This window comes from Miscanthus floridulus, chromosome 10 (genome assembly GCF_019320115.1).
Source record: "Miscanthus floridulus cultivar M001 chromosome 10, ASM1932011v1, whole genome shotgun sequence".
In the NCBI taxonomy this organism is placed as follows: domain Eukaryota; kingdom Viridiplantae; phylum Streptophyta; class Magnoliopsida; order Poales; family Poaceae; genus Miscanthus; species Miscanthus floridulus.
In genome coordinates this window covers 28533404-28546187 of record NC_089589.1, presented here as the reverse complement: position 1 = coordinate 28546187, position 12784 = coordinate 28533404, and the positions used below count along the sequence as shown (strand labels likewise).

General features: G+C 43.6%; 1 protein-coding gene across 5 annotated transcripts; it reads right to left on the bottom strand.

The window, feature by feature from the left end:
• Positions 1-882: 882 nt before the first annotated feature.
• On the bottom strand, positions 883-12455 carry LOC136486429 (uncharacterized). 5 transcript variants are annotated; one of them, XM_066483314.1, is made up of 15 exons: positions 12302-12455; positions 12027-12192; positions 11030-11124; positions 10717-10778; positions 10478-10569; positions 10268-10403; positions 10090-10146; positions 9673-9769; positions 8874-8981; positions 8200-8300; positions 8037-8102; positions 7868-7955; positions 3276-3336; positions 3128-3191; positions 883-1856 (listed from the first exon to the last, which is right to left on the bottom strand). In XM_066483314.1, the coding sequence occupies exons 1-15, from the start codon at positions 12390-12392 to the stop codon at positions 1728-1730; spliced, it is 1413 nt and encodes a 470-aa protein (XP_066339411.1). In that variant the 5' UTR covers positions 12393-12455; the 3' UTR covers positions 883-1727. The 5 variants fall into 5 exon arrangements, 3 of the variants coding, with proteins under 3 accessions (XP_066339411.1, XP_066339410.1, XP_066339409.1); XM_066483313.1 differs by having other exon boundaries at positions 884-1856; positions 10090-10176; positions 10717-10748; XM_066483312.1 differs by having other exon boundaries at positions 885-1856; positions 10090-10176.
• Between the last annotated feature and the right edge of the window lie 329 nt (positions 12456-12784).

Sequence of the window (12784 nt, the reverse complement as noted above, 5' to 3'; positions counted from 1 at the left end):
GGAGGAATCGAAGAATGGATGGAGGAACAATGGAGGGAGGGAGGAAGCAAGAACACTACTGCAGTGAGCTTCAAAATGTGCTGAGCTCGGGCTCGGGGAGGAAGGAGGAGACGGCCGATTTATAAAGGGAGAACATTTAGTCCCGGTTGATAGATCCAATCGGGACTAAAGGTAACTTTCCAACCCCGGGCGCAGCCACGGCCCGGGAGTAGACCTTTACTCCCGGTTGGAGCCACCAACCGGGAGTAAAAGTATACCTTTAGTCCCGGTTGGTGGCTCCAACCGGGACTAAAGGTCCCTGCCACCTCTGTCTGGCGCAGTAGCCGTTGGGCAGGAACCTTTAGTCCCGGTTGGAGCCACCAACCGGGACTAAAGGTATTTCTAGTCCCGGGGGCAAAAAATTCCGGGACTAGAGCCCATTTTGGCCGAGGATCAAAGGTCTGTTCTCTACTAGTGTTAAAGTTTAACCAAAATTATATAACAATATACGTATTAAGTACGTATACGAAAAGAAGAAAAAAAAAGACTGGCAGTGATGCATGACTGGACTGATGTGTGATGTGAAGTAGTCGTCGGTCGCAGCATCGGCTGGTCCTCCGATCCGACTCCAAGCAAGGAGGAGTGGCGTGCTGCGAACCAATGGGTGTTGCAGTGAGAAAGGCGAGGCAGCAGAGCAGACGGCCGGCCGGGCGCAGGCGTGCTGCGACACGCTCGAGCAAGCCATTGGCAACCCTCCTGGTCGGTTGGTCCGGTCACTGTGCTCCGGTAAATTTGGCTGCCTTGTCACGGATATAACGCTCCCCTTTTATTTTTACCCCTTTCGCGCCTTTTTCCTGCTGCGGCCATGGAAAAAGCCTCTGAATTTCGTGTATGGCGTCGTCTGCTTTTCTCAGAGCTACATCCATCCATCAAATTTGGAGAAAGAGGCAAGAAAAGGCTGGATTCTTTTCCAGCACCTCCAGATTCCCCTATTCTCTGTTGGAATCCATTGGACAGGTTGCTTCTCGCAGTTCCTACAAAAAATCTCCCGTGTTCCAAGCAGGGCTTAAAGCGGATTCTTTCTTGGTATAGCATGTCCACGAAACTGCAAGAGACGATGATTTCGGCTGCTTGCGTTTTCAGACTGAAGGCTGTTTTGCGAACCAAGCATGTTCACGCAGGACAGTCGCCTGACAAGGACTTGCTAACAAAATTCTGTGCAGAGACTTTGCTGCGTGCAATGCAAGGTCTTGAGTCTCCGACAGCGATGGGGAGACGCGTTGAGGCCTGCAGATATACACGCATCGCCGTCAGGGGTCAGGCTCAGGCATCAGCCCATCACCATTTTCTGCATCTTCGCCATGGGCACCACCGCACCAGAACGCCGTCCGAAGCGTGTGAACCCCTGGGATCCATTCAATTCACTTCAACGATCCCCCGACCTGCCGACAGAGCGGCGGTTCCGGCAGCACCAGCAGCAGCAATATAAGTAATTTCCTTGTCAGGTCCAGCCAGGATCAAGTCAAAAGGGTTTCAACTTTCAACATGGACGCTGCCACATTTCCTAACCATTTTGAACGCTCAACATCACACACAATGGATGGTAATGGTTAATGACAATAGTGCGAGAATTAGACTCACGTGACATAGTTACATGTGTTTAGGCTCAGCCATGTAGTTCTACTTCTACACTACAGAATCACTGTACATTCTTTGGAAAATCGCCCGGAGGAGATGGGCTGCCGGAACTAGGGGTTGCCTCTCGTCGGGCGACAGACGTGGTTGAGCTTCTTGGCGTGGTCAGGCCGATGGTGCTGGGTGCGGCACATGAAACCGTACCAGCAGCTCTCCCTGTCGGCGGCGTCAGGCGGAAGAAGCTGCAATAACAGAACATCACAATTGCCATTAGCTAGCGGACCAATGGGATGAAATCAAATAAATAAATGAGGCAGTGCTGTGGCGCTTCATCAGGGTGTTTATATATTTATGTTTGTGCTTGGTGTGTCTATTGTGTGCTCAAGATAAGATTCAGCTTAAAATGAAAGCTAACTTTATTTTTTCATGGAGGAGACTGGGACCTACTTATATAAATAACGAGCACAAAGTCTTCAGCATCTTGTTTCTTATAAGAAACATTTGTAATTATACTCAGGGTATTTGAAAGCAATAATAGTTAGGCAACCGCACTGGCCTTTTCTTGGCCAGCTCAAATAGTCAAGGATTTAACATGAAAGAAACTCATACATCGATATGTACAGCTGTTAAGTTAAACCAAACTCTTAACTCAGTATCAATCCGTGGATAATTCAGAACCATGTTGAGTTTGACAGCTCAAGCATTTAAACACAAAATTTAACAATAATCTCTAGGAGCACAGGAATGTAAGAAAAATAGTTTGAAAACCCAGTTATGTTTCTGAAATTTGTTGCTCAACTAACCACCCGATCCAGATCCCCCATATACTAATGTATAACCCAACTAAGGGCATTTATGCATGGAACATGATACTACTTCATGTGCAGATCATAAGAAACACATTAGAAATGACATGAAAAATCAGAGAATCAACTCTATTAGTATCCATGGAATAGTTGTCATAAAATAGATTGCAAATCACATGAATGATCACTGTTTCATTTTTGGGGCTATTGAAAATTTGTTTTCATGTGATTTGGTAGGCATTCTTGTTTTTTTCTTAGTATATGCATTAAACAATTGCCTACGATGTAAGTATTAACAGTATCCAAAGCTCTTAGGGAGGCCAAACTTACACTGAACTTGGGAAGCAGGAAGCCTACACTAATGACAACAAACTACCAGTTGTGCAATGAACGACATGGACCTTGCCTTGACTTAATATATAGTAGCCATTTGCAGAAATTAGGTACATCCGCCAGACCTATTCATAGGTTTCTGAGTTCTGACAGGGAAAACGGTAGTGTTTTTCATATACTTTTGTGCATATATTTCATTTAAAGATAATATTTAGGCTCAGCCCATGTCAGGAGGATTTGGTTTTGCCATTCCAGTGTCACACCTTTTAAGGCCCAACCCCAGAATATGAACAGGTCTAGTAACAAAATTAACATATAAACATCCGTTGCAAGACTACCGAGGTAATTAACATAAGTATGTTCAGTATACATACATTTCGGGGCATTGATACGCGGAACCAGTAGAGCAGGAAATCAATGAACTTGCTGTAGCAATGGCTGCATTCATTTGAATTCATAAAATGAGTCAATACAACATAATTTAGTAGACAACAATCTTCTGAACTGAGAAAAAGTTATTACTTGCAAATATATGTCCTGGAAGTAATTGCATTCACATTATTCAATTGCAACCTTGAGCGATCTACATAATCAAAACAAGAACACCATGTCAGTGCAAAAGTCAGGCATCTGTAATAAGACACAGGATGTACAAGTAGGGAACGGATCGTGTGCAAACTAAGCTTCCCGTGTAAACATGTAAACTAGCGACGTGGGCTCTAGGATCGTGATCTGATGGCTCCTGAGAGAGGTGGGAAATATTTGCACTTAAACGCCCGCAGCATCTCACCGGTTCGTTGAATTTTTTCACGTGACCCCCTCCTCCGTTTGGCCGTCAGTCCGCCGTTCGGGATCGCGATCTCGCGATCGTTACGTACGCGAAACATCGATCGGTCGCGATCGTTACGTTACGTACGCGATTCCCCCCGATCGATCGTCACCTGGATCGCGCCGCCGCCCAACATCGCGGTCCTCGGATCGCCGCCGCGCCGTGCGCCACCACGGATCGCTCGACTTCCTCCAGTCGCGCCTCATCGCAACCGGCCACGACATCCCGCCCACGTCCGGTCGCTCGACGAACAAGGCCTGGTTCGCCGCCGGTCACGTCCGTGTCCCGTCCCCTTTTCCAGGAGCTCGCCGAGGTGGTGGTTCAGGCCTGACGATGGGACTAGATCATCTGCTGGATTCTGAACGTTCTCCCTTCCGAGTGTGTTCTCCCCAATGCTTAATTCAAACAAGCGAAATTCTTTGCTTAATGCAATGAAATATTCAGAGGACACAAGACAAAGTATAAACGACATGTTTAAAAATATCCAGTAACATAAACCTTCCATGTCTTAACAAAATGAACCTAGAAATATTCAGAGCTCACTAATTGCTTGCATTTTCCACACCATTGAGCGGGCAATTACGTGCGTCATGAGCCACTAATTGCTTGCATTTTCCACACATCCGTTTTCTGGGCGCCTTCTGCTCCTTGCCCTTCTTGATTCTTTTGCTTCGCCCTCTGGAGTTGATATCATTTGGTGGATGTATCTCAACTTCTTGTGGAATTTTTCCACCAAGGAACGATTCGAACTCATCTTGTTTACTGGCTGTAGCAGCAGGAACGATATTTTGAAGAGGTTGTACAAGGTTTGATAAGCTAGAATATAAAAATTCTATTCCTTGTTCAGAGTTCTTGGCCATCTGGATTAGCTCTTCAAACTTGTTACGTGAATCTGAAATTTTTCTCGCCATTGCTTCCTCCACAGGATCTTTAGCCTTTTCATCCAGTAGGTTACCTTCCTCATCAAATGTCACTTCTCTATGAAATAAAACAACCAATCAGAAATATTGCACATGTAAAAACAGTCCGTCTATATAAAACAAAACAACTCTGTAAACTCACCTTTTACACCTCATATCCCACCTTTTTATAAAATAAATTGGTGGTATCTCATTTTGTTTTTCGCCTCTAAGCACTTGAATGATATGACGACATGGGATGCCATAGGACTCATAAAATTTGCAAGAGCACATACCAAACAAGTTTGATTTGTTCATTTGAACTACTCGCTCTTTACCAGATTGGCTGCTAATAGTGACAATTTTTTTATCATCATTCTCTGAAATTCCTTGAATAATGCAATGGTCTCTTGCAACCATTAGTTGTTCCTGAAACTTGTTGAAAATTTCATGAGTATATACAACACTACACTGCTTCTCCATGACCCAAGGTGTCATCAATGTACGGTTGGAGTGAAGACTTTTATTGTCGGCTATCAACTCCTCTTCGCGCTGGCACTCCAAAGCTGTTGAAAACCTCAGCCAAAACTCAACAAAGGATAATTTTCGATGAATGAAACGGTTAAAGAAAGAATTTGCACTTTCCGATCGTGATGTAGTCCTAAGAAGTCCTGCTAGAGGTATGTCCATAAAGTATGCTGGGATCCATGATTCTCGGCTGGCGAACTTTGTGGAAAACCACTCATTTTCAGTGAGCACATACGTTGTCATGATAGAATTCCATTTAGACTCAAACTCATCTGAATTCTCGGAGCCCCAAACACACTCGTTTAATAATTTCCAGAAGTCCTCATCATTTTTTATGTCTGGCCCAACCTTCTCAGGAACCTTATCCATGATATGCCACATGCAAAGTCTATGAGTTGTATTTGGTAGAACCTGAGCAATAGCAGCCTTCATGCTCGCATCTTCATCTGTTATGATTAGATGAGGTGCTACTCCACCAGTAGCCTTAAGAAAGGTCTGAAACAACCATACATATGAGTCGATCTTTTCATCAGCCAGAAACGCTGCGCCAAGGAAAACACTTTGCAAGTGATGATTGACCCCAGTGAATGGCACAAACTTCATATCATATTGGTTGGTAGTATATGTAGAATCTACCGAAAGCACATCACCAAAAACACTGCAATTTTTTCTACATGTGGCATCTGCCCAGAAGACACGCACAAGTCGTCCTTCTTTATCCACCATAAACTCATAAAAGAAGGCAGGATTTGCTTCCTTCTTTCGCTCAAGTTGATGCACAAACATATGTGCATCAGCATCTTTGATTTTGGTCCTCAGGTCACGGTAGTAGTTCTTCAAATCCCTCAGCGTGCAACCAACATGCTTAAATCCACCGTCAGTGACTTGGAGAAGTCGAAATGCCTGTGACGTGCCAATGCTAGCCTTATGACAGTTGAACAAAGTACTCTTTGCCCTCTCACTAACTTGACGGTTGGATCGTAGCAGGTGCCTCTTATCTGGCGACACGAAAACATGATTGTGCTCCTCAACAAATGACAATATTTGATACTTCTTCTCATTGTCAAGCTTGACAACAATATGAGCCTCACAACCACATCGGGTGTCCATCACATTTGATGTCTTCTTTTTTTTCCCGGGCTGCTCACTAACTTCTTCTTCGCTCTTCTTCCTATATCCTTCATTTGAGCACAAATACCTCTGGTACAATATTACCTCATTCTCCTTCCTATGTGCACCAACACGAACCGAGAAACCAGCATCGTGTGCATAGTCTTTGTAAAAAATCTCCGCAGCCTTGAGTGTATCAAAAGTCATTCCCACCACAGGCTTTTTATTTGCTTTGCACTTATCTGCTATATTAGGAGAAGGTATAGTCCGTGGTGTGCTTGGTTCCTCAACGTGGGCTACAACTCCAGCATCGACGTCCATGATGGACAGGACTGCATGTTAACGACGACATTACCAATGAGCGTAGTCAATGTGATAGTAAAGATGAAAGTTTTGTAGAAAAAACAAACCTGCATCGGGGCCGTGTGTTCCTGGGATCATAGGCAGCATTGCGGCGGCGTTCGTGGCCAACGACGGAGGCGAGCCCGTGCTCAGCGTTAGGTCGGAGTTCGTGAGCACCATCGGAGTGGAGTTCGTGGCCATCGGACGGGGGTCCTTCGTCTCCACGGTGGACGCTGCCGGATGGGGCTCCATCATCACAGTATGACCTGCAAGTTTTCATCATATGCACTGTGATGAAATAGTTTGCGGCTGCGGCGCGAGTTTCTGCAGACATAGGGCAGAGGAAGGAGAGATGGAGGGGCTGACTAAATCGGAGATGGAGGGTCTCACGTCCAGCAAGATCGCCGGCTTCGTGGTGGATGGCCCTGCTGCTCCAGCGACGACGTTGCAGGCCCTCGTGGTGGCTTCTCGATGCGACCCAGGCCGGCGACGAACAAGGCCGGCGGCGCAAACCAGGCGAACCAGTCCGGCGGCAGCGCGATGTTGGGCCGCGGCGCGATGTTGGGCGGCGGCGCGATGTTGTGCGATGTTGGGCGGCCGCGCGATGTTGGGCGGCGGCGCGATCCAGGCCGGCGCGGCGGTCGCGATCCAGCGAACCGCGATCCAGCGAACCGACGAAGCAAACTCGCGATCCAGACGACGGCCAAACGGAACGGAGGACGGAACGGAGGAGGGGGTAACGTGAAAAAAATCTACGAACCGGTGGGATGCTGCGGGCGTTTAAGTGCAAATATTTCCCACCTCTCTCAGGAGCCATCAGATCACGATCCTAGAGCCCACGTCGCTAGTTTACATGTTTACACGGGAAGCTTAGTTTGCACACGATCCGTTCCCGTACAAGTAAAGCCCAGTAAGTAAACCTTGTGCCAAATACTTACAAGAGTTTCATTTTCATAATGTGAATAAAATTAACTGAACAAGTTAACACAGCAGAACTTGAATAATGAAACTGAACAAGTGAACAGTTACATGCGTATAAAGTTATAAACCTTACAGTTATGCAAAACTAAAAAAAAATCTGATGCAACAACCCATGAAGGGATGAATCATATACAGTCAATAGATACTAGTTTTATGATTTTTTTTGTTGATGTTTAATCAGAAAACGCCAAAAAATGAGAACATTACATAATGTTGGGAGCTGGAGATCACAAATATTAACAGTTCAGTCAATGAAAAAGAAATCCAGTTCCTGTTCTGAGCAGAGCAAGCAAATTACAAAGGAATATTCTTTTGTCATGTGGTTCATGTCAAGGAACAGTTAATGTTTATAATACATATTCTTTCACTCTTATTAGTCCATCACATGCACATCAAAAGTAAAATTAAGTCTGAAGGTTGCATACCAATTTCCATGTTGTCAAATTTTGATATCCACTCTGAGATTGCAGCTTGTAATGTTTTGCCTGATTGCTGTATGCATCTTTCTGTAATCTAGAAAACAAAAGAGAAGAAACCATAATATTTGAAACTACAATACAGGCCAGGGATATGATAATGCTGGAATATTCCTACATCTTTTTCATATGGATTGCCCCCATGAACTGTGTCAGGAAGTGCAGAGATATGTCGCTGAGAGATCTGCAATATTAGACATTTGCATTCAGAACATCGCCCAGCACCGTGTATGATGATCAAAAGTATAATGCGTCTTAACAAATATCAATGAGTAGCTTACGCTCTTGAAAGTATCCTGGTTGCAGATTAGATTGCAATGACTTGAATTCACACCTTGTGAACACCAATAAGCCCAACAAAACGCTTTATCACACCCCAAGCCTGTGAATACAATTGGTTAGTTTGGCACCAGCAAAGTTAGAATTCAAGGCACATAAATATTATCATAGAGTTTGGTAGGGAAAACATGCAATTGAACTTCCAGTGGTGGTTGCCAACTTAGAAATTTCTGAGGGGCAAATGAGAATATTTCTCATACTATTCATGCATGAACAGTATCATCAAACTTCGGCTGGGAAAAGGTGCAATCAAATTTCCCATAAAGATAGCTAAGTTCAAAATTTCTGAGGGGCAAATGGAAATATTCCTCATACCATTTGTGCAGCTTTATGAAACAAAAATAAATATAGTTAGCCAACTAATGTCAAGCATATCCATCAGGTCAAGAATAATAAAAGGCAAAAAAATAAGTACAGCCAAGAACAATACAAAGCATTAAATTCCATTTCCTAATCATGGCACCACTTCCTTGTTAAATGGATTAGGATGCAAGGGTCAAGGCCCATGCAAGAAAAGCCTTTTCAGGGTTATACAATCCATTAAATGAAAAACTTTGGGGTTATAACTTATTGCAATCTACTAGAGAAGAAATGCATTGTCAGAATAGGCACTCACATTTTTGTGGTATACTTATGTTAGATCTGGCTGGCATCATTCCTCCACATCCATTGCATTGCGAGTGCACAGCTCCTGGACTGCATCTAAAGCCACCAAATTCATTACCTGCAATATTCTTGTCATTCAGGTGCATAAAAAACAAGGCTTTGGAAGCATTTAGACAAGGCTAAATCTAATTCTCAACCAGTGACATTACAATCCTATGAGATCAGAAGGTACATTTTTCCCTGTTTTTATGAAGAGATAAAAGCTACCTCAATCACCACGTCAGTGCCAGAATAGTTAACTAATTATAAACTCATGTGAAACATAGCATGATTGCATCACAACACAACTCGAACATTGTGAAATATTTATAACCTCTAAAAATCTTGTGCCAAGTTACCAACTAGTTTCCCTACTTTTGTAGAACACAAAAGCTACCTAAAGTACCACATCAGTGTGGTAGTTAACTTCAACTCATGTAAAGCATAGCATGATTGAATCATCACACAATTCATTGTGAATTTTTTTATAATAAAAAAAATAACTTCTAAAAAACTTGTGCCAAGTTACCAACCAGCTCTTCAACCCATTTTTCATTAAACTAATACATATAAAGAACAAATATATGATTCATGGGTTAAAGAGGTTCCATAAGCCTATGATAAAAAAAAAATCATGACATAGTCTTGACGTACAGCTCACTGACTAGAACGATATTCTTATTACAGATCACCAACAGAATTCAATATCACTGGATATTAAGTCTTATTTAACTGAACTACAATATTCGTAGTGGAATTTCCGCACTTACGGCACTGAGGACATGGTAAATTCGGAATGTTGATGTCATCACTAGTAGAACGTGAAAAACGTCGCTTCCTTGATTGATTTTTCTGTTTACCCAAAACCTAAGCCATCAAACAACACATCAGACAAAATTAAGTGTATTGGGGCCAGAAGATATAAATAACAGAAATATATAGTTGCAGAACAGAATACTATAGTATCAAACACCCATAAATTCGGTATGTTGAGCACCTGAGTACCTAACAATTGTCACAAATTGGTAACTTTGGTTCCATAAGAAAATTTTCTGTGACTGGCTAACTTCAGAAGATTATGATGAAAATATGCATGCATGGAATGAAAGTAAAGCTTGCACCCTGCAGGTCTTTTCTTATATGAACTTACTCAAAGAAAAATATTAATTTACAACTGCTTCACTCACAATATTCGATTTAACTGAAGCATACGACTCTAACAATGCAATCTCCTCATCAGACCTCTGTAGTGAGGAAAAAGATTGCAATATAGCCTACAAAAGGCATAGAATCAAATAAATTTAGCAGTTCATAGTAGTTTTAGGAACATATTAATGAACAAAGTCATTAGCAGCGATATCATGCCTCTTCAATATTATGCAGGAAGTGATTCCTTCCAACTGATTGAACTGCTGTCCTACATTGTGGGCATGCAGCGCTCTGGCTTTTATCACGTGAATTAGATGAAGACCTTCTTAACCACTCTGAGAAACATCCATTGCTTAAAAAAAATGAAGGATCAGATCCAAGACTTTCAGAGAAGCCAACAGAAGCAAGTAATACTAACAAATTTACCAGAAGTTGTGCAGGCATGGAGCAACAGTAACAACATCATGCCACAAATTCAGGCATATGCTGCATTTTGCATTCTCGATATCTAGAACAATCTGACACCATTATTCAGCTAGAAGTTAGTATTTTTTTTCTCCAACATGGCTGTAGGAGAGCTACGTGAAGACAACACACACATGCCCAGGGAAAAATAGTATGCGAAGATGATCTTTGTACATGACTACTAATTTCCAAAATAATACCTTGACATTCTTTTCTTCATGATCCTCTTCCTCTGTAATTTCAAAGGTATATATTAAATGCCCTGGAAAAATAATGAAGCACATGAATGTGTTACAGACATTCATTTCACATGTTAAGAATTAGAGAGGCGTGGATTTTTTTTTTTTTTGAAATTGTTCACCGTACCAAGAAAACACCTTTATACTGTTAATATCATTGATATATGAATATACATAACAAGTGAAAGCAGTTCAAGGCTTCCCAAAGACACAAGGGTAGTACATTCTTTTTCAGGATAAAGAGTTGCTGTCAAGGTCCTGAAAATAAGCATACCTTCTTTCTGGGGTCCAGAGACAATCTCACTGCCTGGTTTGATGTCTACACATTCTTGTTTGACAATTCTTCCATCAACAATAATTGCATCCGAGCTTTATCAATGGAACAGGGAAGACATGAGAAGCATGTAAAACATCAGCAGGAATTCAACAAAAACAAATAATAGAAAAAATAGCTTACAACAAAATTATGAGGCACAACAAAGAGAAAAACAGTTAATTTCGTGAACCAAGAGATTACATAAAGATAAAAACACTTTTTTTTTTGGTAAGACATATTTTTCAGTCTTCAAATAACTTAAAGAGAGTGCCAAGAATTAACAGGCAGGTTCCCAAGTCCATGTGAGTTTGCAATATGCATTTCCATTCTTGATTTTACACAACTAGACAAGCCAAATGTATAGACAAACTGTTACAAATTGGCATCTATGATTTATATGAAATGGAGGTGAATCCCGCTGCACCAAAACTGCAACTTGCCTGACTCTGTCCAAATAATGAGCATTCTCAAGAACTTTTAGACCACAGCAATCTAGGAAAACAGATAAACTCAATCTGGAACAAATCGAGGATACTAAAAGTTGTGGGCACCTCCAAGTCGACAAAAAGGTCACTACCATTGTACTGCTTCGAAGGGACCACACTGGAGAACATTCGAGGTATGCAGGCAAGCACTAAAGGTAAAGGTAACACATCCATTCCAACATTGGAGCCGTGACAACCAATTAAGTAGTAATACCCGCGGATATGGTCATACAACATCAGCGGAACACACCACAAACTCTTGTAACAACTGATGAAGCGATGAACAGAGCTCACACAAAGTCCCCGTCAGTTTTTCTCAAAAAAGACGTCGCCATCAGTTGCCCTTTTCTGACACGCAGTGAAACAGCAAGCGGAGTCTTACACGACACGGCACCAGAGTCAGAGAATCCGCAAGAACACGAAAAAGGCATCGACGCAAATCCGCACTGGCAGGACGCAGGATAGAGCACCTGAGGTTCCGAATCGTGGCGGACGACGCGTCCCCGGCATTGCGCCTGATCTCGCACCACGCGACCTCCTCCCCCTCCCCGCCGCCGCAGGCCGGCGCGACGAGGGAGCAGACCACGGAGTCGTCCTCGGCCACCTCCACCACCGGGCACGCGGAATCAGCGGGCACTGCCAAGGAAAGGAATGGGACAACCACACAGAGGAAAAAAGAATCAAGAAGCAGTGCAGATGAAGGAACCCGTCGAGAACCGAGGAGGGGAGGGGGCGGCTGCCCTACCTAGCCTGGCCCACACGGAGGGGGACGGCGGGGTGGAGGCTGCCGAGGGCTGCGGGGGTTTGGTGGAGATGGAGCACTCGCCGGCGTCCATGGTGCAGGGGGGGAGGCGACAGGCGAGGAGCGGCGTGTGTGCACGGCAGCGTAGGGGGGAAGAATGGGCATCTATTGCTTTGGGAGTTTGGGGTTTTGCGGTTTTGTTGCGGCGCCGTGGGGCCCCGCTTGGGACGTCGCGGTTGCCATCCATTTTCAGGGGCCCGTGAGTGAATGAATGGGCCGACCGTTATAACGGTCTGGGGCGGTAAAGTGTCTATGGATGTTAATGGGCTGCTAAGCTTTTGAAGCCTGTCCCATTTTAGCACTATATATAAGCCCAGTCCATGATGAAAGACGGATGGATGAACACGGGCCGGCCGAAATTTAAGTCGGATTTGCTTTGCTTGTCCGATTTAAACGGAAAGTTTATTGTGCGCGGGGTCGCGCTTC

What these genes read in the sequence shown, in the direction of transcription:
- LOC136486429 (XM_066483312.1), bottom strand. Translation starts at nt 12,392, where the DNA reads ATGGACGCCGGCGAGTGCTCCATCTCCACCAAACCCCCGCAGCCCTCG. An exon ending in CTCTGGACCCCAGAAAGAAG is followed by an intron (nt 10,779 to 11,029) that starts GTATGCTTATTT and finishes TTATTTTTCCAG; the next exon opens with GGCATTTAATATATACCTTT. An exon ending in CTTCAGTTAAATCGAATATT is followed by an intron (nt 9,770 to 10,089) that starts GTGAGTGAAGCA and finishes TTGATGGCTTAG; the next exon opens with GTTTTGGGTAAACAGAAAAA.